This window comes from Pogona vitticeps, chromosome 6, assembly GCF_051106095.1.
Source record: "Pogona vitticeps strain Pit_001003342236 chromosome 6, PviZW2.1, whole genome shotgun sequence".
NCBI lineage: Eukaryota > Metazoa > Chordata > Lepidosauria > Squamata > Agamidae > Pogona > Pogona vitticeps.
The window spans coordinates 119,251,624-119,274,710 of NC_135788.1; the positions used below are offsets into that span (position 1 = coordinate 119,251,624).

General features: G+C 47.4%; 1 protein-coding gene and 1 non-coding gene across 3 annotated transcripts; both read right to left on the minus strand.

The window, feature by feature from the left end:
• Positions 1–545: 545 nt before the first annotated feature.
• Positions 546–12,489, minus strand: LOC140701386 (transcription initiation factor TFIID subunit 9). 2 transcript variants are annotated; one of them, XM_078378213.1, is made up of 7 exons: positions 9,359–12,489; positions 7,320–7,401; positions 6,193–6,329; positions 5,212–5,346; positions 4,056–4,137; positions 3,671–3,784; positions 546–1,884 (listed from the first exon to the last, which is right to left on the minus strand). In XM_078378213.1, the coding sequence occupies exons 1-7, from the start codon at positions 9,410–9,412 to the stop codon at positions 1,718–1,720; spliced, it is 771 nt and encodes a 256-aa protein (XP_078234339.1). In that variant the 5' UTR covers positions 9,413–12,489; the 3' UTR covers positions 546–1,717. The 2 variants fall into 2 exon arrangements, with proteins under 2 accessions (XP_078234339.1, XP_072833210.1); XM_072977109.2 differs by lacking the exon at positions 9,359–12,489 and adding an exon at positions 9,062–9,202.
• TRNAG-GCC (transfer RNA glycine (anticodon GCC)) lies at positions 11,735–11,805 on the minus strand. Its single transcript has one exon. It is a non-coding gene; the product is annotated as a tRNA-Gly (tRNA).
• Positions 12,490–23,087: the final 10,598 nt, after the last annotated feature.

Consider the following 23,087-nt stretch of genomic DNA (forward strand, 5'->3'; position numbering starts at 1 on the left):
ACCGACAGGCGGGTGTCTGACTGTTCTAAATTAAAACTGAATTTTGTCAATGAAACTGAGATAGTATTGTGTGTGTGTAGCAAATATACCTTAATTGTCATATCCACGGATGTCTTGACTTTCTTTTGCGGCGGATTTAATCAGGGTAGGGAACGTGGCTCTCAAAAGCTTTGTCCTCCTTTCACACCCACTGAGCCTGCTCATTAGGATGGATAGAGCAGCAACAATATAGGAAAACACGCACACCCTATCCACTTGCTAGAAAGTTCAGAGCCACATGGCTGAGGTATTTGTCACCCAAGCAAGAGAGAGCCCAGTGCTGTGAAGGCCGCTGTTTGTCAAGAGGCACTCGGGGTCAAACTCCCAGCTATGCCAGCAACATCACAATGGCCAGTTTCATTGTTTTTTGAAATCCACCACTGCCTTGGGATGGAGGAGTGTGTTTTCTTCCAGCGTAGGGAGAGGCCCTCCTTTTGCCACGCAGGAACGTGGCACGGGAGCTCCCCTTTTTCCTTGCCCAACTCAAACACAACACAACCCAGCAGTTCCTGGAAATTCTCTTTCATGAACGGTTATAATACATAGCACCACTTGCTCAAGGAAAGAGTAGCTTTCAAACATAATACGGCTCGAAACAGGAGCGCACTTTTTAATGGTTTCTTTGTGGAGGGGGGAGGCACTGTTTTCTCCTGAAAGCATGCTAGCAATATGCATTAAAAGCATCTCCCCCATAACTCCTATTTCACAACTGGGTTATTTTAAAAAAAAAAACTAAGGAGCTGGAGGGGGAGAGAAAACACACTTCTGTTCTTCCACAAATATTTTGTAAAAGGCTGATGAAAGAAGGCAGTTTTGCTTCTGTGTGGCCTGATCAGGAGGTGCTCCTTTGGTTACAGATAAGTGACTGAAAAGCCACAGCAGTGTGACACACACACACACACTTGCCATTGGCCAGATTACCCTCTCATCTGCTCACGCTCAGTGGTAGAACCTGGCAAAGTGGGTCTTTACAAGTCCCAGAATCTCCCAGCCAGCAGAAGCAGATGGTGATTCTGGGAGGTGTTGTTTAAGAAAAAGGAAAAAAAAGAGAACTTTTCCAAATTCTGGCCTGCAGCACTAACCAGAGCAATAGAGCAAATACATGCATGCACTGAAGGTAACTTCTTATCTCACCATTTCCTGCAGCTTATTCTTGCCCCAGCCCATGGGGAGGGGGGTGGGGTGGGGGTCTGAAGCTTTCTCCCTAAGCCAGAGGTCCACCCGGCCTGTCAAAGTTGATGGGAGACGGGTGGGGGTGGTTCTGACTTCTGTCAGATTGCTCTCTGTCTGGCTTCCACCCTCCCGAGTTAAAGTCTAGAACAGACAAGAGGAATGAACGGTGCAACTTTCTCTCCCTGTTCTTTCTCTCTTGAGGTTAACTTAACACTCGCCTCTCTCCTTAGGGACCAAACAGCAAAGAGGTCGGTTTCGGGAGAGGGAGTCGCTCTGGTTTCTCCCTCCTCTCCTCCTTCCAGGCTGTAGAGACAGCACAAGGGAAAGGTGCTCCATTAGAGCTTGGAAGTCCACCGACACAGCACGTGGGTCCAGCGTTCCGTGGCCTTGACGGAGCCGTCCCTTTCCACCAAGGTCTCTGACCCACACACCCATTTTTGTCCAAAGCAACGAGAAAAGCGTTTTTTTGGGGGGGGGGGGTGCCAAGGCAAGGCAGCGCCCCCATTCACAAGGCATCGTAATCGTCGTCGTCCTCGTGTTTCCGTTTTAAGGCGTTCGACTCGCCGGACGCTCCCTGGGACGAGACCATGTTGGTGGCGATGAGGATGTTCTTCGAGCCGATGAGAGAGGGATTGATCAGCACATTCTGGACGGTTGGCGTCGTAGGGGCGGCTGGGAAAAGGGAAAGAGGGAAAGGAGGAGGTTTTATTTGTATAGCATTTGCACAAGGAAGACCCAATACGAGATGGACTGACTCCCTCAAAGAAGCCCCAGGCTTGAGTCTGCAAGAGCTGAGCAGGGCTGCAGAGGACAGGATGTTTCGGAGGGTTGTTATCCATAGGGTCACCATAAGCAGGAAGGGCCTGGATGGCGCATCATGGCCACCGCCGTGGTTTAAAGTAACTTGTTATGTGCCCTCTAAGCTGCTTCCTATGTCTTAATGACCTGCAAAATGCCCGACTGTTTAGCAACCCTGCTCAGGTCTTCCAAAATAAAGCCATAGCTTCTCTTTATGAGTTAAACTATCTCCTATTTGGTCTTCCTCTTTTACTACCGTAACAACAGACAAACAAGAATCAGAGCACACTTCCCGGCCCTGGTCGGAGCAACTCTGCTTCACTTCAACCAGGAGCCGGCTGTGGGTCGTGGGTGGGTGGGAGCAGAGGGGCAAAATTTCTGAAAACACTTTTCCCATTTTTCAAAAACACTTTTCCCGTTTTTCCCCTAATACATTTCCAATATTTCCAGAAAAAACGGGGAAACTCCCCCACAAAAATGGAAATTTTCAGAAACAAAACACCCTGCCCCCCCCCCCCCCGTTTATTCCTGGAAATTTTTGGCAAATGAAGAGAAATTTCAGGGCCTCTCTGGCTACAGAGATGCCGTTCTCTCATCTGTGTCAGGTCCCGGGAGCATGTTGGCTGAAAGCCCTGCCCACTTTTTGACTAGTTCCTTTCATGCAAAGGGAAGTGGGGAGAAGAAACAGAAGCATCGGAGGCCGGGCTGGGCTCTGGGGTTCCCCTTTCGGTCATCCTAGCACGATTCTTTCTGTAATCACTAATGTGATTATTGAGAGACAGATAGACATTTTACCCTGCCTTTCTCCTTTAAAAAGGAGGCCAACGTGGCTTATATCTTTAAAACACAATATTTAAAGGGTAGAAACAGTCCATATACAAATGTTTTAAAAGAATCAAACAAGTATCATACTAAGGGTAGATAAAATCAACACCAAAGATGCATACAAAGCCACAAGGCGCAAAAATCCATTAAAACACTTCTCCCAGGCAGCCTGTCAACTCAGGGAAACCCTGCCTGAAGAGAAAGGTCTTTGCCTGCTTACAGAAGGACAGCAAAGAGGGGGCCAGGCTGGCCTCCAGTGGGGGGGAGTTCCAGAGTCCAAAGGAGCAGCCACAGAGAAGGCCCTCTCCAGTGTCTCACCACCAAGTGCATGTATGAGGATGATGGGACCGAGAGAAAGGCCTCTCCTGATGATCTTAATGCTTGAGCAGGCTCATAAAGGGAAATGCCGTCCTTGAGACAACTTGGACAAAGCTATTTATGGTGTTACAAGTCAAAACCAGCACTTTGAATTGTGCCCAGAAATGGATCAGCAGCCAGTGGAACTGCCATAACAGGCAGAGGGGTGGTTGTGATCCCTGTAAGTAGCCACAGTGAGCCATCTGTTATTATCTGCATCCATATGCCGTCGTTTTCCCACTGAGCTCTAGGCTGCAAACATTGCTCTTCTCTCCCCACTTCCTCCTCAGAACAACATTGCGAGGTAGGCCACTCTTACCTTGAATATCACTTGAATATTCCCCCCCCCCATCTTGAACTATATTACTATTGTTGTTTTTCATTTTATTATGTTGTTTTTATTCTATTTTTTATTGTCAGTCACCCAGAGTAGACTTCGGTCTAGGTGGGCGGGATATAAATTTAATAAATAAATTACCTGATTTTACCGAGGTCTGGGACGTGGGGATCTGCACCGTGAATCGTTGGCCCGTCAGCGAGACGGGGGTCCCGACTTTAGCCGAAACAGACACCGCCTGTGATGAAGATGTCCCTAAAATTCACGCCACAAGGTTTCAGTTTAAAAGCAGACGTGGTCCCATTAGCATCCCAAGAGAAGATTATGGGCATAACAGAACGTTACTCTTTTTTGGGGGGACTATGACTCCCACTATCCCCACAGTCAGCAGAGACGGGAGTTGTAGTCCAACAAAGTGTCCATTCCAAACTCTTAGAAGACACAAAGCTTGTCAACGGAAACCGTTAAGAGGGCGGGAGAAGCAGCCCCAACATGCAACGGAAAGGAAACCCAGGCTGCGGCTCACCTAAGGTCGGTGTGCTGGGGCGGCTGGTGACTGCCCCGACGCTCAGGCGTGGCACCGTTATCCTTCCGGCAGAAGATGACATCTGGGAAGAAAACCAAAACCGATGAACATGACTTCCAAAGAGAGCTCATTTTAAAAAGGAGGGCTATGCAACTGAAAATGCCTTGGGCAAACGGCCATGGGTGGGTGGGTGGAAGCTTTTAGTGTAAGATAATCTATTGGTTACAAACGGGGAATGAATACTACCAATTAAGTTTCTTTGCAATATATTACCTGATTCTGTGTTTTACTACTTTTGATCAGGGAACACCGACTGGCAAGCTCTGTACGTTTTTTTCACTGTGTTTATTTAAACTCTTTTTAGCCCGCCTTTGAAGGGACCCAAGGTGGCCGACAACAATTAAAACAGTGAACAGACAAGACTAAAAGGATAAATGAGTATAATACGAAAAAAATAAAATAAAATATAAGCAACATCAAAACACATGCAATGCAGTAAGGCAAAAGAATCCATTTAACCCCACCCACCCACCCAGGCGGCCAGCTGCTCAGGGAAAGTTTGCAGAGGAGAAAGGTCTCGGCCTGCTTGCGGAAGGAGACTGGCCTCCAGGGGCAGGGAGTTCCAGAGTCTAAAGGAGCAGCCACAGAGAAGGCCCTCTCCCGTGTCTTCATCAAATTGAACTGTGCCCAGAAACCAACTGGCAGCCAGTGGAGCTGCTGTAACGGGGGTGGGGGTGGGGGTGGGGGTGGGGGGGGGTTGTGTGATCCCTATATCCAGCCCCCAGTGAGCAATCTGGCTGCTGCATTTTGGTCCCACTGAAGTCTCCTGACACTTTCCATTGGCAGCCCCTTGTTGACCACGTGACAGTAATCCAGCCGGGATGTAACCAGGGCGTGTGTCATTAATTAGCTGTGAAATTCTCAAACTTGCATCACTCTCGGGTAACTTCCATCATTCTGACATTGATGGGACTTTTGAAAAGTTCTGATGCTGGACTGAAATCCCCAGAACCTCCGAGTGAGTGGTCACGAGGGTTGGGGAATTCCCAGACCCGCATCCCAAGGAAGTATAGTTTCTAAGCTGTGGGAACCACACAACCAATCCCAACAGATTTCCCCACCCCTTCCTAAAGAAAGATTTTTGTATACCTCTTACCTTTTTCTGTAAGGATTTCAGTCTATAATTTGGCGCCGTAAGGCAGTATCTGTCCGGCGGCAATCTCGGGCCCGAATATGGTTTAATCAGTGGCAAAGGTGTTTGGTTTTTTTGTCTCGCAATATCCAGTAGAAACTTTACAAAAAGATAGAAAAAAGATCATGCAACTAATTCACACCTCTCCCTTTCGAGTGCTCGTTTTATAGAGGCTGCTAGTTCAACATGAATCCTCCCTTGATCTACCTCGCTAGTTATGATCTCTGTTCACTGCGCTTACCACCTGTCTCAGCATTTTCCTTATGAAGCATGGATCCCCAACCTGACAACAATGTCGGGGAAAGGTGAAGAAATTCCAAGGGGTTGTAAGACTGTGAGATTTGTATAAAGCAAAATAATATTATCTGAAACACATTTCAAGGATATACTTACAGAAGCATGTTTCTTGAGTGATCCTAAATATTTGTTTATCAAAATGTTATCAAGTTTCAGTATTTATTTTTAAGTTAGGAATTGAATTTTTTTTCCTAAACAAGTGCTAGATGGGGGTAGATATAGCCTAGTGGTTTAAGCATCTGGCTACGGAGCCAGAGGTTGGGAATTTGATTCCCCACTGGGCCTCCTTGAGAGGGGCTGGATTATAAACTTAAGATGTGGAGGCACAAGGTTTCTGGAAAAAAAATCAGAAAGCGGCTATGACGTCAGATGCTAGAGAATACTGCGATAAATGACTGCACTGTAAGACTGTAAGCTGCTCGAGGCAGGGACCTGCTCTTATATGCGTATGTCAGTTTGTACAGAGTCTTTCCCCCTTCCCCAAAATAACCCAGGTGTGGCAGAATTATTTCTTAGACGATCACTCCCAGAGGTCCCTGGCCAGCATGACTAATGGCTGGGGAACTTAGAAGTTGTAGTCCCCCCCAAAAAAAGAGTTGCCATTCTTAAATCCTGAAAATAACCATCTCCTGAAAGACTGGAGCGTACATCTCTCGGTGGTGGTGACGTGAAAGACTGGTCTGTCCGGCACTGAATCGCCAACCTCACATCGTCTGCATCCACGGATGCCTTCCTGGCGTGACTGGAGTAAATCTTGGCATCTTCCAAGATGGTTGTCACGTATCCTTTCAGGGGGGGAAAAAACAGAGAAACCATTGGGTGAGGGGGCATTTTGTCTGTTGAAGAGGCCAAGACCAGCACCAACAACCTGAAACTTGGGTCTCTCTTTGTACCATATTTCCCCAAAAATATGACAGGGTCTTATATTAATTTTTGCTCCAAAAATGCAGTACAGTCATGCCCTGCTTAACGATTACCCCACATTACGATGAATCTGCTTTACGGCGATTGCAAAACGATGGTCTAAATGGGGGAATTTCGTTCCGTGATCATCCGTTCCCTGCTTCGGGAACCTGACGATCAAAAACAGCTGATCGTCGGGTTTTCAAAATGGCCACCGGGTGCTTAAAATGGCTCCCCGCTGTGCTTAGGGACAGATTCCTCGCTATACAGGCACCGAAAATGGCCGCCGTATGGAGGATCTTTGCTGGACAGTGAGTTTTTTGTCCACTGGAATGCACTGAACGGTTTTCAATGCGTTTCAATGGGTTTTTTAATTTTGCTTTACGACGTTTTCGCTTAACAGCGATTTTCCTGGAACAGATTATCGTCGTTAAGCAAGGCACCACTGTAAGGTTTATTTTCAGTGGATGTTTTATTTTTTCATGGTCAACAATCTACATTTATTGAAATACAGTTGTGTCATCTTCTGGTTGCTGCACAAGGGTGGAGGGAGGGCTTTCACTTCACTAGGGCGACACGTTCACCACAAGTGTGACACGCCCACTGCACTTGTGCGGGGGTGCCCCCCGCCCATGGAGCTCACTCCCCCCAGTCAGTCCGCATCCCCCAAAAGGTTGGGGACCGCTGATCCATACGGTTCCTTCCAGCTCTGCAGTTCAAAGATGGTGATTATCTTTTAGGCCATCTTATAGCATCCAGGTGTTAAAAGATCTTGGAAAAGGGTATTGCCTGGAGTGTAAACCGACATCTGTGTCCTGAGAGCTGGCTTGACATTAAAACACATCACCCAAACCAGGTGCAAAATCACTTACTGTATGCGAACTCTAGCATCTGGTTTATGACTCGGGGCTCATATTCCGTAATCCCCATATCTTTCAGGATCTGGGCCATGACCTATTCCAGACCATGAAAAGAAAAGTTTGGCAGTAAACACACATGACTTCCATTTCCACCATGAGCCAGAAGCAGGCTTGCCTCCATCCGATCCTGGTTTTCAGAATCCAAAACGAGGTAGATCTTGGGTATTTCCCTTCAGGCTTAAGTTCCCTCTTGCTTCCCCTTCTTCCTCACTTCAGTAAATTCAAATCTCTATTGATTCTCTTCTGCTCTGCTTTATAATCTACCTTCTAAAAGTAAATCAGGAAAAAACAGGAAAAGGCTAAAGGGTCCTGGAAACTATACGGATGCAGGAGCAGGTGATACCTTTAAATGACCATTAAAAATGGCCAATTAAAGGTATCGCCTGCTCCCACACTTCTAATAGTATTGAGTTGTTTCAGTCATCCAAACCCAAAATTCCACAAACCCAAAATACATACCCACAAATAAAGCCTGAGTCACATTAAACTGAAATAATGGAAGAAACAGAGGACATGGATATAGATTAATAATATAATTTTATACAATTATAATTAATATCAAGCAAAATCAAGCAAAAACAGCGTAATATCAACCTCTTATTGCCATTTTATGTTCCTACATAGTAATATGTTTGAAAGGTTGATTTTCCAACAGATAGGATGTTCAGAAGAATGTAGGAAAGAACCCTTTGCCTTAAAAAAAAGGCACAACATTTCTTTAGCCGAGGAGCCTAAACTTCTCTGAAAAGTTTCTCTGTCTTGGACCTGTGATTGTTCAAGCCAGTTCTGCTAAAAAATAAAATAGTCAGTCACACAATTGAAAGTGAAATGGACTAGAAATTAATCAGAAAATTAATTAAAGGAGTTGGGGTGGGGGGAAACAGACAAAAGGAAAGGTGAGTATTCTCATTCCCCATCCACCGTACATGTTGGAGAAGTGGTATTATAAAGGGCAGAAAAGACACCAGGACCCATTTCCCAGCAGAGATGTGGCTGCCATTAAAAACAAAAGTTTCACTTGCTGAATGCCACTCTCTCTCTGTCCATCTACCTACCTATCTAATCTATTTTATTAAATCTCTCTCTACCTACTCGCTGCTGCTGCAGGTGTCACTGAGCCACCTACCAAACAGGGCCCAGAGCCGGGAAAAGTTGTATCTGGGGACTACAACTCCCATCATACAGCACAGGCTGGAGGGATTTTTTTACGGGAGCTGTAGTAATAAATAAATAAATCTGCCCCTTTGCACAGAAACACCACCCAACTGGGTGAAAGGTGGGGAAGGCAACCATTCAATTCACAAACCAGCCCCTATGATGGACCCACTGACACCCCCCCCCCCCCCAAAAAATCAAGGGCTAAAAGGGGCAGAAAGCGCCACCAACGCTTGGGGGGAAGCGTGTGCAAGCTTCCCAGCGGCACAGAACTCTTCGTCATCACCCCCCCCTTCCTCATGGAGACTCCCTTCGGCTGCTCCTCCCCGAACAGTTGCAGTTACTATTTTTTTGGACTACAACTTCCAGCGGAGCTGGCTGGGGGATTCTGGGAGTTGTAGTCCAAAGGGGGGGAAGAGAGACATTACCAAAACCTCGGGAACCCTCCCCCGCCCTCCAGAACCTCCTGTCTCCTTCCCTCACGGATTCCCCTCCCTGCCCGTCTCCTTCCTCCCCCCCACCCCGGTTTCCTGCCCCACCTGAGCATCTTTCGGGGCGCTCTTCGGAGACGCCATTTTGCCTGCTTCCACCGCCGCCATCATGGAAAGAGCGGAGTGGCCGCCCACTGGGCATGCGCGGCCGCTGCAGGAAACGGGAATGACTCTGGCGCATGCGCACACGAAGAGACTGACGCCTACCAGGCAGCCCTCACCTCTGACGTTTGCCCTGATCTCACTCATTCATTCATTCATTCATTCATTCATCATATCGTTTAAAAATGAAAAAAAATCAAAATCAACGAGGCCGCTTCCTTCCCTTGAGATTTGTCTCCCTACCTGGAGATTCCGGAGGGGGGGGGGACACAGTCTTTTCCTGGCAATCATCATCATGCAAAAATGTTCTGACAAGGCATCATCCTGACTCTGCTCCTCTCCCACATTCACACGTTGCGTGCTGGCATGCGTGCATGCACAAAGCGTGTCGCACAGGCAGGAGTATTTTTTTTAATTATTATTATTTTTTCTTCAATTTGAGCACGGTGGGTTTGTTTTCCGTCCGGCTCACCGGGAGAAAAACATGGAGAGTCGCCCCTTGCATTTGGAATTAAATCAGACCCTTCCCGCTCTGCATTTCGAAGATCATGATGATGATCGCTACGAAAGGGTTAAAAGGTTCATTAAAAAAAAAAACCGCTTCCAGTGGGTTGATCCCTCGAGAAAGCCCGGGCGACTGTGCAGCGCTTCCAGGCGCTGCTTTTTTGGGACTACAACTCCCATGCGGGCTGGGGGATACTGGGAATGGTTGTGGAAAAGGATCAGCAGCTCCTGAATTGCGTTTCTTCTCGCCACCACTTGCAAGTGTCTCGTGAGAGTGAAACTGCAGGCCAGCCCTGAGATGGGGCCGCCAGCCCCCCCCCCAAAAAAAGCATTTTGCAATTCATTGTAAGCTGTTGGGAGAACCGGGGCCCTTCCCCCCTTTTCCTGATCGCCCAGGATTTCCTCCAAGTGAGTGCACAAAGGAAGGATGCTAGATAAAAACAAAATAATAATAATAATAATTGCAGAGCTGGATGGGTTCCCTATGGATCATCTAGTCTAGCTCCTGTATCTATGTCAACCCAGGAGAGGAATCGAACCACCAACCTCTGTCTGGCTCGGCAGCAACATGCTTCAATCTCCCAGCGATCCAGCAAAAAAAAAAAAATCATTAAAATCAAAACAATAAAAATAAATGAATAAAAAAGACAAAAGCGTAGTAGTGGCGATAGGGAGAGAAGACAAAACTACATTTTAGAACTGACAACACATGGAGAGAAAGACCAGGCATCAGAAAAGACCTAACCCTGAACCATTCACACCAAGCTCAAAAGTATTTATGGCCGACATAGAATAACAATGTCACTCCTCTTCTCGGTTTATCCACCTTTTTGATGTAACAGATGCCCGACCCTTGGAATGCTTGTGGGAGGAAGCCAGGGAGTAACATTCACAAGTGATTCACAGCATTGAAGGCCATAGATCAGCCCCTCCCACAGAAGAAAACACATAAACATAACAATAGATAAGGGGAATGGACACCCTGGTGCCCAGACTTTCAGGCACATCTAGGGCCCAGGTCAAGGAGAGATGGGGGCACAATAAGCATATCTTGTTGTTCTTTAGTCGTGGTGTCCGACTCTTTGTGACCCCAGGGACCAAAGCACGCCAGGCCCTCCTGCCTTCCATTGCCTCCCGGAGTTGTGTCAGGTTCATGTTGGTTGCTTCGCAGACACTGTCCAGCCATCTCGTCCTCTGTCGTTCCCTTCTCGTCTTGGCTTCACACTTTCCCAACATCAAGGTCTTTTCCAGGGAGTCTTCTCTTCTCATGAGGTGGCCAAAGTACTGGAGCCTCAGCTTCAGGATCCGTCCTTCCAGTGAGCACTCAGGATTGGATTTCCTTCAGAATGGATAGGTTTGTTCTTGCAGTCCGGGGGACTCTCAAGAGCCTCCTCCAGCACCACAGTTCAAATGCATCAATTCTTCAGTGGTCAGTTTTCTTTGTGGTCCAGCTCTCGCTTCCATACATCGCTCCTGGAAAAACCATTGCTTTGACTATGCAGACCTTTGTCGGCAAGGTGATGTCTCTGCTTTTTACAATGCTGTCTAGGTTTGTCATCACTTTCCTCCCAAGAAGCAGACGTCTTTTAATTTCGTGGCTGCTGTCACCATCTGCAGTGATCTTGATGAAGCCCAAGAAAGTAAAATCTCTCATGCATATCTACATGTAGCCAATAGATTAGTTTAGGTCAATTACCCAATGAGGGACTGGATCAAAAGTTGGGTTACAATTGACCAACAGACCCATAGCATTTCATGACTCTTTGTCTGTATCATTATAAAATGTATGTACACTATACGTTCGGGATCTTCTCTGCTTTTAAGGGAAATCCCAGCTGACCTTTCTTGCTCTCTGCTGTTTAAAATAAAATCAGACCTTTGGTTCAGCTGTTGTGTCTATGCCTGATTCTTTGCCAGAAAAGCCAAAACCCAAATCTGCCCGGTAACAGTGGTAGCTTAAAGACTAAATTATGTTTTCTAATGCGAGTAGCACGCTTCGCTTTGCTTTCGTGGATAAGTCCCGCTACCCCCCCCAAAAAAAAAATATCAAGGAAAATGAATTTATTTAGTTAAAAGGTGCTGAATTTTAAAAAACGAGAAAGAGAAAAACACAGTTGCATTGGCCGGGAATCGAACCCGGGCCTCCCGCGTGGCAGGCGAGAATTCTACCACTGAACCACCAATGCTTCCCTGGGAAACTCTGCTATGGAACTCCGGGTGATGACTGGAAAGTCTTAAACATTCAATTAAGTTTTTTTTTTATTCTGTGCTAGCAAAAAAAAAACAAAAAAAAACGAGTTGCAAAGACGACGTCGAGAAAAAAAAAGCAAAAATACATGGATCCAGTCAAGAAAAGGCAATCTGCAAAACCAGCAGGATGGCAGGGTCTTGCAAGCAGATGGGTTTGTTCCAATGCCTTGCAATGTCTCTGCGGGTGCAGAGAGACCCCGGTGGAGGCGATGCATTTGCAGAAGGCCAATAGCCACGGCTCACCCCGTTCAAAGAGGGCACAAGAAGCTTGGCACCAGGCCCCTTGTGGAGGAGTCCCTGTGAAGTGCAAAAAAATTTAAAAAAATAAAATAAAATGTGAGCCAGGAAGTGGCTTGTGTTGCTTTTTTCTCTCTCTTTCACTCTCGGGTTCTGATTCTGCGGTTGGAATCAGGAAACAGTTGTCTGGGCCAAAGGCTGCAAAGAAAAACACTGATTCCTTCCAGAGGGGAGAATGGCTCCTGGATCCTCATCATGTCAGCTTTTCTTTAACAACTTCTTTGATGGCCCCAGAGCAGGATTCTCACCTGGTGCACAGCCGGTCCAAGCCTCACTCCTGGGTCTCGAGAGGCCAGGCGTCCCAATAAAATAATATAAAATAAAAAAATATTGCAAACTGAGGGATGTACCCCTCTGCTCTGCTCCATGCTTTTTTGAATGGCTCCCCTTTGTCAGGAGAGACGGAGGGTGTGCTTTCCAGCAAAGACCAGGAGCCCAGGCCTAAAAAAAGAAGAGGGAGACTTGCCGGGGACGATGGGATGGGGAGCCGGGTACCAATTTGCAAAGAGTTGCAAGAGAGAATGGTCCTCTTATCAGCAGGAGCCTGCCTGCACGGCCAAGAGGTGCCAAATCTGGACTTCCCTGTCCAGACAAGGAAGGGGGAAAGCAGGCTGGCTGGAACCGGGTTGGTGGTCAAGGAAGCCATGCACCGTGCAAGAAGCATCTCTAAGGTGGCCACCTGCCCAGGAAATCTGGGGGGCTGCCCCCCTTTATGGGCTTTATGCCCCCCCAGGTCCAGCCCCCCCCCGAAGATGCCGAACAAGAAGGAGGACCCGGGAAGAGACGGTGGGCTTTGAACCGCCCTGCAACGTGTTGCTCCCGTCGCTCGTGGAAGAGTCTGGTTGCGCATGTGTGAGCATGTCGCGCATGTGAAGTGTGAGAAAGGCCTCTTGATACCTTTTGCCTTGTGTTTGAAATGCATGAGAGCCACACATGTTACATGAATGGTGTTTAACCTCGAAAATCTGGCGTGTGGTCTCTTTGTCAGTCGTCCGGCTGGGGTCTCTTGTCTCCTCTCCCCCAAGATGTAAAGAACATGATTGCCTTGGGTAAACACCCTGGCTGTGTTTTGCCCCTAGGCCAGGGAACCCTGGGGATAAATCTCAATTCGTTTCGAGGGAGTGTGTTCTGTTGTGGCTGCCACTGCTTTGATGTGCCACGAACATCTCTGATCTCTGATTTATGGTAACCCCATGAATGAGAGATCTCTGAAATGTCCCATCCTCCACAGCTCCTGCAAACTCAAGATTGTGGCTTCCTTGCGGGAGTCCGTCCACCTCGTATTATTGGGTCTTCCTCTTTTCCTACTGCCTTCCAACTTTTCCCAGTGTGATGGTCCTTTCCAGAGAGAATCCTGCCTTCTCACGAGGTGTCCAAAGGAAGACAGCCTCCGCCTCAACATTTTGCCTCCGGAAAGAGAGTTCGGGCTTGATTTGTTCTAGGACCCCCACCACCTTGTTCGTCTTTCTGGCAGTCCAGAGTTTATGAAACAAAATCGGGATGAAGCCCAGTGTTCTCCCCACCCCATTCCTTGGTTAATCTCCTCTCCCCTTCTGGGCACAGCTGGGAAATGTTTAGTTCATTGTCTATCTCAAGGTAGAACTTAACAGCTCTCCTTGAATGGAGGCCTCTGGCTTCCGACCTTGAGGCAAGGAATGCAAACCATTTGCAAGATATCAAAGGGCTCGGGCAGATAAAGGTGCTGCTGACTTTCTCATCACCTTATCTCTGCCAGGCTGGGAATTTTGTCTGATCAAGGCATGCCAAATACCCAGCCTTCAGCCTCGTCTTTCTTTCCGTGGTCTTGAATACAAATCTTTTCTGGTTAGGCTAATATTAGCCAAGGGGCTTTGCTGTTCTTTGCTGTGGTTGCTCTGCGCCCTCTTGTCTCCAAGAGGTCCCTACCACAACTGTTTTGCTCAGCTCTCGCAAATTCAAGACTGTGGCTTCTTTTATGGAGTCCGTCCATCTCATGTATTGGGTGTTCCTCCTTTCCTGCTGCCTTCCCCCTTTCCCAGACTTATTGCTTTTCCCAGAGAATCCTGCCTTCTCAGGAGGTGCCCAAAATACGAGAGCCTCAGCTATTTGCCCCCCCCCCAGAGATCGTTGTGGATTGATTTCTAGTCTGGCCCACATATCCCATCTTTCTGGCAGTCTGGGGTCTCTCTACAAAGCTCTCCTCCAGCACTATTTTTCATACGAATCCATTCCCCCCCATCCCACCCCTGGGTCAGCTTTCTTTCACTGTCCAGTTTTCACACCCACTCAGTTTCACACCCCGATCATGTTGAGTTTCATCTGACTTTCAGTTTGGCACCACAGGCTACTTCAACCTGGTGGATGAACCGAACCGGGGGGGGGGGGGGGTTTGACTTGTGCTGAAAGTTGTGGGTCTTTGTGTTGTTTTTCCCCACCCTCCGCAGCTGACAGAAACCTTATTTCAAGCAAGCTGTGTGGGGTTGTGGGGAGGGGGGATCCCAGGGTGGTTTGCAGCCCTTTGGCCTTAAGAGCCAGGGTGTAAAAATGACAAAATGTGGTTGGTTAAAAAAGAAAGTAAGAGGCCCAGCCTTACGAGAAGAACTGATCATCTCTGCCAGATACGTCACATCCATTTTTGGGGGTCCAATTTTTCTGCACCACTCGTGAAGGAGGCAGGCTTAGAGCCTGGGGGAGTGGATTTCATCCACAAAACCATGCCATTTCTTGCATTTTTCGTGGTCCAAAAAAAGGTATCAGTGGCTCCTTGTATGTGTGACCAAACACAGTTTCTCAAAACCTCCTCTTTGGCTCAAAACCTCCAAATGCCATCCATGTTTGTGGAGACATCTCCCCACTTTTTTGGGGGACAGCCATTCCCCCCCCAGAACTGCAGGCCTAAAATCCGGCCCGATTTGGGGGTGATTTTCCCTAATCTCCATTTTTCTATCACTGTTTGCCTAAGAGCGAATTCTAGTGAGCTCCAAAACCCATCTTGTTTGCAACCTTTGGTGATCAAATAATGATATGACTCAGCCCAGTTTCGATTTGTTTCCATCTCGCTATTCTGCTGCAGAAGATGTCCAGGCAACAGGAACCACATCTGTCTTTAAAAAGAAAGAAAGAAAGAAAGAAGAAAAACAAGAAGGAAAGCCAAAACAACAAAGAGCTCAAGGCCACCTTAAAAAAACAAACCGGTTTTATCCGGCATAAATTTTTGTGGGCTGTTATCCGTTTTTTCCCCCCAGGTGCATCAGAGGAAGGAGATAGAAGGCCACAAAAGCTTATGCCAAATGAAACTTGTTTGTCTTCTGAGGCTCCCCAAAAGTGTCTTTATTGCTATTCTATAGTCTTGCTTGTTTTCCCCAAAATCACCAGCCTCGACAACATAAAGGCTGTAGGTGGCTTTGGATTTTCCAGCCCCAAAGATTGTACGTGTTCAAGCAGGGTCAGACACAGATTTTTAGAATATTTTTGGCACAAAAAAAGCACCTAAGAGGATCCACAGAACCTTTGTAACCGAACCCTGAGGGGGTGAATTTAAACCAGGGAGCACTCAGGGTTGATTTCCCTGAATAAATAAATATTTCCCCAATATACTTATCAACTCCCACCTATACTGTATTCAGGAAGGCGTTCCCTTAATAATTGGTGGTCTTAGAGGTTTTTTCTTCTTCTTTTAATGGATTGTTGTGCTCTGTTTTAAAAATTTAGGATTGATTTTATTTCCCGTTTTTAATATAATACATTTAATTCTGTTTAAATAGCTGCATACCTACCGTTTTTAGCTTTTAAATATTGTTGTGTAAATGATGCAAGCTGCCTTGAGTTCTTTTTAAGGAGGAAGGCAGGATAAAATATTTGGAATAAATAAATGAATGAATTAAATAATATTGCCTGTTTGGGAAACCAAGTTTCCTCTTTGGCTGGGAGGGTGAGGGAGAGAAAGGGAGTTGTATCAAATCAGATCTCCTTTTCCCTGTATTTACTTCTGCATGAACTATAATCATCACAAAGGCTTTCAGACGTTTTGTGGGTTTGTGTATTAGTTAACCTAATAAAAAAGGTAAACTCAGAGGACTTTAGGAGTGTGAGAGACGCTGGCACCCTTGTTACTTAATACAGGAAGCAGACAACCACAAATTCGAGCAGCTCTCCTTTATTAAAAAGCACATTTGCAAAAATGGGCATCCTAACTAGGTAGGCACACAGATTAATAGACATAGCTTGATATTTATTCCCTATTCCTGGCTGCATAGTCCCTCCCTTGCTTCCCGATCGGTTAGGTATTCCAGGGTGTACAGCCTATCATGGGTCAACTCCATTGCACAAGATTTTAGCTCTGGCAAGACGTCACCAGCTGAACCTGATACGGGAGGATACTGAAACTGTATTTTAACATAACTGTTATAATCATATGTGCTGACAACACTTGGAAACTTCTTGAAAATTTCTCTGTGTACCTGTAGAGCATAAACACTGCTCTGTATCTATACCACAAAACGCTCTTGATGTACCTTATCTCAAATGTACTTTATACTTGTACCTTATACAATACTTAAAAGTCTGATTTTATTGAATATGCAATCCAGGATCAGCTGGGACTTCTTTTAAGGGTGGAGAAGAACCCAAAGATACAGTGGAAAGGAACTTGATACCATAACAAAGAAAGAACTATAAAGTCATACAAGCTCATGGGTTAAAATCTACTTACTCTTTGGATCCTACACCTAGTTGGGTACAAAACAAACTCATTGGTTCCCCTCTAGATGTATTGGGGAGGGGAATGCCTACCTCCCCTTAATGACCTTCTCCAGGGATGCTCCACACGGTCTGGAAGAAAGTGTCTCCTCTCCCAACTTCCTTATCTTATTGATATGTTTATGTTACCAAGCTGCTGGGCCCTGATGTTATGGCCTTCCTCCGGATCCCTGCTGGGTTTTATGTTTCCCCGAGATTGGCCTCTGGGCAGCAATCCCAAACTAAGGCATCCACTAGTTGAAAAGTGAGGGTGTGTGCGCGCGTGAGAGAGCCATGCTTTACTTGGTGGGAACACGGGAGAGAAGGCCCTTCTCGGTGGCTGCTCATTTAGACTTTGGAACTCCCTGCCACTGGAGGCCGGCCTGGCCCCGGCTTGGCTCTCCTTCCACAAGCAGATAAAAGATCTTTCTCTTCAGGCAAGCGACGGGTTTTGTTTTGTTTTTTGAATGGATTATTATTGTGCCTTCCTGCTTTGATGGCTGTTTTTGTTTACTATGTGTCAGTGTGGCATTTTGCTTGATCCTGTTTTAGTATTTATATACTTGCATTTTTTAGCTTTAGATATTTTCTTTTGATTCTTGTCAGCTGCCTAGGATCTTTTTTAAGGAGAAAGGTGCGGTAAAAAATATTTTGAATGAAATAAAAGAATTCATGAGTAGTTCCCATAAGGCGCATTGCTGTTGAATGGATCACCAAGTTTGCAAGGCAGACCAGAGCTCGAACATGTTCCTTGTTTTGACTACAAGTCCCAGAATCCCCAGCCAGCATGGTCACTTCTGAAAGGGAGATCCTGGGCTTGTAGTCTGAAAAAGTAATTGCTGAATTCTGAAAGAGACGTACAAAGAAAAGGTATTTCAGATGTTATAATTGGAACTCTTGACTCATTTCCCTCAAGCCTCTGTTTGTCTCCTTCTTCATTTTTATTTCCTCTCACAGTCTCAGGATTATATCGGCCCCAGGAAACGCTAGCCGTAAGCCCTTAGTGTGCTGCTTACAAATACTGTAGAGCCCTGTCTGTTCTTTATTTAGTTCTCCCCCCCCCTCTCGGTTTTTTCTTGAAAATAGTGATTGGTTTGATTTAATTAAGCCCAGTTTCCCTGCCAGACTTGATTCGGAAATGCTGATCAGAATGGGCCAAAAGAACTCCAGTGGATAAAAATTCATATTTTTTTTGAATTTTAAGTCAAGATTCCCTTCTCTAATATTTCTCTTTTTTTAAAAAAAAAAGAGGTTAACCTAGTCATCATCATCTCAAACTGAGCCCATTTGTACCTGGTGAGATCCATTGTCAAGGTAATCCTTCAGCTTCCATCATGGCTTGTCCATACACACACACACACAAACACACACACAAAAACCTTTTTCTGGGATTGATTTGCTAATTCCAGGAAGCCTTTAATCAGGCTGCTGGGGGGGGGGTACCAATGGTTAAAAGGGCCCTCTTCCTTTTGTAATTCAGAAAGCATGTGGGGAAAAAAAAGAACAGCCTCAATTTCCAGTTGTTTCCCTCCTTGTTCTCTGGAGCTATTCTGTATTAAGTTTCTTTAAAGCACCAAAGGGTGAGCCCGACCTGGGTCAAGTCAGCATTCACACAACATCTGGGTTCTCAACCTGGCAAACAGAAACAGCTGACACTCTCTGGTTATGGGGCAAAGCAGAAAACGACTTGGCCAAATTCCACCACCGAATAAAAAAAAATAAGCAACAGATTTGTGTTTAGAAAGAAAGGGGTCTATCGGTTACAGCAAATGGCATGGATCACAGCATGAATTGGGCACAAAACCAAATCGGTTCCACTCACTGGATGAAAAAGCCAAGCTTGTTTTGCCTCGTTAACACCCGGCAGAATCACAACGGTTGTGTGATGTTGAGCTGGCAGGACTTTCCATTTGGTGGAAGCTCAACAAAATACTAGGAGATGGGAATTTTCGAGTAGACCTGGATAAGGTTGCAGGAAGGATTCACCCATCTCAGAAGGAACTCCCCCCCTCCCCTCAAATACCTGAACAATTCAGATTCAGATTAAGGAAGAACAACCTTCAGAACACGGCTAAAGAAACCGAAAAACCCACAACAACAAACAATTCAGATTTTGCTTCCCCCCCCCCGTTTTTAAACCAAGTGCATGCATGATTCTTAAAAAGCTGGTACTATAGATAAATTGCCTGCAAACGTATCTACCAGCTGCCCTCAGGCCGAAAAGAGCTGGTAGGCACCCCAGACAAGGAAACACAAACCAGAGATGGGAGTTCTACTCCAGAACAACACCCACCACATCTACAATTCCCAACCCCTTGCTTTCTTAGGAAAAAAATGAACTGACTCATCAGGCCTCTTGAAGAGTTTTCCTAGAAAGCCTTTATTAAAGAATATTTTGGCTTACAGTGTAATAAGGCCATCAACATTTACAAAAGACTTTCCTCCCTCTTCACGCACCCACTCCTTCCAGAATAGGGTAGCTTTCCTGCAGGAGAAAGCAAGTGGAAATCAGATTTTGGATAGATTACTTGTTGGGATGTCAGCTCCCATGACAGCCGTGCTGGGCTGGAGGATTCTGGGATTTGTAGTCGGGGGGGAGCAACATTTCCAAGTTGCGTGGCAGGGTTTCAGCGCATAACAAGCATAAAATGCACAAGTTTTTTTTTTCCTATAGGAGATATAAGAGAAGGTTGATCTATGCAGGGAGTCTTTGCCACGAGGTAGCGAATTATACAAAAGGATATTTAAAGAATCTTTATGGCATAGTTCAAAGCCATAGTAACAAGCAGAGTAAAACAACATGAAATGTATAAGAAAACCAAGTAGCATGTCAGGGGAAGAAAAGGAAGTTACAAATTAGCCGCTCTAAACTATGTACAGTACCTTGTTGCTTTTAAGCAGTCACTTTGTGCCCCTTCCCCCGCAAAAAAAATTGTAGTTGGGAGCCAGATCAACTTTTCTGGAAAGAAAATTCTAGAATTATACGGACCTATCTGGGAAGGATGGAATTGCCCATCAGGTATAAAAAAGTAGAGTTATATTTTAATGAAAATGGATCAATGAATATTTTACGAATCGGATATATTCATCAAAAAAACAACAACACTGATCCGTTTTTATATTCGTCCCCATCTCTATTTCTCAGCTTTTCCCAATCAAGTGACTTCCAAGTGTTGGATTACATCTCCCATCATCCCCAACCACTCTGGCCCTTCTGGTACTCATTGGGGAAGGCTGAATCTAACTTCCTTTCTACATCTTTGGAAAAGGCTCAGATATTATAGCTTTTTCCGCTCCCAATGAGAGAAAACACAGTCCAACATACCTGGATGAGACATGGCTCAGGTCAGCTAGAGGACAGCAAGGTGTGATATTAAATTTCATTTTTTAAAATCCCCACCCAACAAAGGTTATGTTTCGTGGGCTCCCTCGTGGTCTCAAAATTTACTTTGGACTGTGATGCTCTTCATCCATCCATCCATCCTGAAGCTTTAAGAACAGTCTCAATGGTCCAGGCGCTTGACCAAACTCCAGGAAAAGGTAAAATCTGGCATCGACGTTATATTTTTGAAGCTTTTCTCTTGCATGGTGACTCTCTGGCGAATGCCACTGGGAAAGACCGGCCAGCAGAAGCCCATTTGGGATCACAAGAACAATCCCGGCACTTTCTGGCGTTGGTATATCCACGGACAGGAGACAGCGTTCAATCCTGCCATCCTCCCGTCTGTGATTCCTCAGAGTGTACAAAGTAGCCCCAAGGGTGGAATCCTGACCTGGCCTTCAGTGGCAGATCCTGTACATCCCCATCCCTTGGAGAGCATCTTTAAGAGTGGCTTCCAGCCTTCTCTCCTCTGGTGAGAACACCCGCACTTGGCCACTGCCTTGTCTTATTTCCAGGGTCCATTCGTCGCAATGACACTTCCAGCGGACGAGGTCCTTGAGTCGCCGGGTAGCGTTCCTGGCACGGCTCCAGAGGTCAGCCAAACTGCCCTCGCCGTACTCTGAGCTGCCATTCAGGTAGGCGGCCAGGTCTCTTTTGGAGAGAGGGCGTCCACTCAGCCACTTCCAGGCAGAGCTGTGGAGCCCTAGGAAAGCCACGTTGGCCACAGTCCGGTCTGGGGAGGTCAGGAGGCGAAAGGCATGGGCGATGGCCGCCACGTCAGCCAGGCTTTGCAACTCCAGGATTCCTTTGCCTATATACCAAGAGAGAATATGAAAGGCGGCCCATGGCTCTACTGGAAAATCATTTGGAGGGTCCAGCCACGTCCACATCATATCAGCGATGGCGTGGCTGGCTTCATGAAGGTCCTTCCTGGCAACGTGCACATTTTTCAGGTGAGAGGAGATTTTGGGAAACAGGTACGTTCTGAGGGCATCTATCTTCTGGGTCGGATTCAGGGGTGAGTGGTCAATTTCCTCAGCTTCTCCCATCAGCTTTTTGAAGCTGGCTTTCAAAGCCTGCGGACTTTCGTTAGGCGCGCACATGGGTGTCCCCAGGTACGTGAAAGTTCCACCTCTCCGGAGAGGGGTGATGCCCCTTCCCTGGACAGTGAACGTCGAAGGGTGCAGGCGCCGGTTGTAGATGTGCAGCGTGGTACACTTGCTGGCCTTGAAACTCAGGCCCATCCAGTTGGCCGTGGCAGAGGCTCTGTCGAGCATCTTCTGGAGCATGATGTCATTCTTGGCGATCAACACGAGGTCATCCACAAAAGCCAGAACATTCACCACCTCCCGGTCCAAAGGAAAGCCTCCTGGGCCACTAGCAATGTACCGGATGAGGGGCTCCATGGCCAGGTTGAAGATGAACGGACTCAGCGGGCACCCCTGCCTCAAACCCCTCTGGAAGGGGATCTCTTCCGTTTCCCCGTTGGGCGTGTGCACCACGGTGGTGCATCCACGGTATAGTCCACGGATCAAGGTCACGAAGTTTGGGGGCATGCCCAGCTCGGAGAGTGTTTGGAAGATGTACTGCTGGGAAAGGGAGCCAAAGGCATTAGCCAGGTCCAGCGTGGCCACCGCGCACTCCGTCCTCTGGTGCCAGGCAATGTCAAGCACGGATTGCAGTAGAAAAGCGTGCTGGAGCTGGCCCTCACAAGAGGACGTGTAGGCCTTCTGCTGAGGGCTGATGACCTGGCCTTGCCTTGCCCATTGACTGATGCGGCGGGCAAGGCACCTGGCGTACATCTTGTACAGAGAGTTGCACAGGAACAAGGGCCTCCAGTTCCTCGGGTCATCGGGGTCCCCCTTCTTGTAATGGAGGATAGTTGTCGATTTCTTCCAGGCCGAGGGGATGAGGCCAAACCGCCGGCACCCGTTGAAGATGGCTGCCAGGATGTGACCACCGGGGTCAGCTTGTCTCAGCCGTTGGGGAGAAATCCTCTCCTTCCTTCCTTTCTTTGTTCGGACTTTGCTGACCCTCTCCTTGACCTCTTCTGGGGTGAACTCCTGGAACAGCTCCTGCAGGCCGAGGTGGGTTTCAACCTTGGGAAGCGGGGAGAGGTCCCTCGGACGGAGCTCAGCAGAACCTCCATCCTTCCTCTCGAAGGCCTTCTGGAAGTGGTGGCGGAGGTCCTCCAGGGGGATTTCGCAGGACGGGGAGGGTCCCTCGCAGATTTCTCTCAGAGCTCTGGCTTTGTCTCTGTAATACAAGCGCCGGATCCGCCGAGCAGCTGCGGCAGAACCAACCGGGGGTGGACGCCTGTGCCACTGGGGCCTCCAAGGAGCCGGTGGGGCTTCAGGGGACAGTTCGTCGGTGAATTCTTGGATCCGCTGTTCCAGCTCCTCAAAGGTCTCCGCTCTGCTCATCACCTTGACCCACCGAGCTTGCCATTTCCTGGATCCAAAGCAGCCCTCCATCGGTGGTCCTCGGAAGGGCTGGTGGGGTCTCAGCGGGGGGAAGGCAAAGGAGCGTCCCTTCTGGGGGGAGGAAGAAAAGCTGGAGGTTGCCTCCTTAGAAGATGCTGCTCAGGCCTTCAAGAGCTCTGCCCAGGGAGGAAACCCCCCGGCTGGACACCGTGTCCTCCTGAAGCCCTCCTGGCCAGGGTTGGATCTCTGGCTCTTGCCCGCTTAGAAGCTCTCCTTCAGCAGTCTTGGGAAGTCCCCCCCAGCCAGGGTGGCTCCTTCCCCGGCAGGAAGGGAAGGCAGCTCTGCTTCTGAGGAGGAAGGCTGGCCTCTCTCCGGGCAGGGCAGCCCAGGGCTTCCAGCG

Excerpts from the sequence above, each read along its gene's own strand:
- LOC140701386 (XM_072977109.2), bottom strand. The coding sequence starts at position 9,124 with ATGATGGCGGCGGTGGAAGCAGGCAAAATGGCGTCTCCGAAGAGCGCC. Across the intron at positions 5,347-6,192 it reads CGTCACCACCACCGAGAGAT|TTTCTACTGGATATTGCGAG; the intron begins GTACGCTCCAGT and ends CTTTTTGTAAAG. Across the intron at positions 4,138-5,211 it reads TGAAATCCTTACAGAAAAAG|ATGTCATCTTCTGCCGGAAG; the intron begins GTAAGAGGTATA and ends TTTTCTTCCCAG.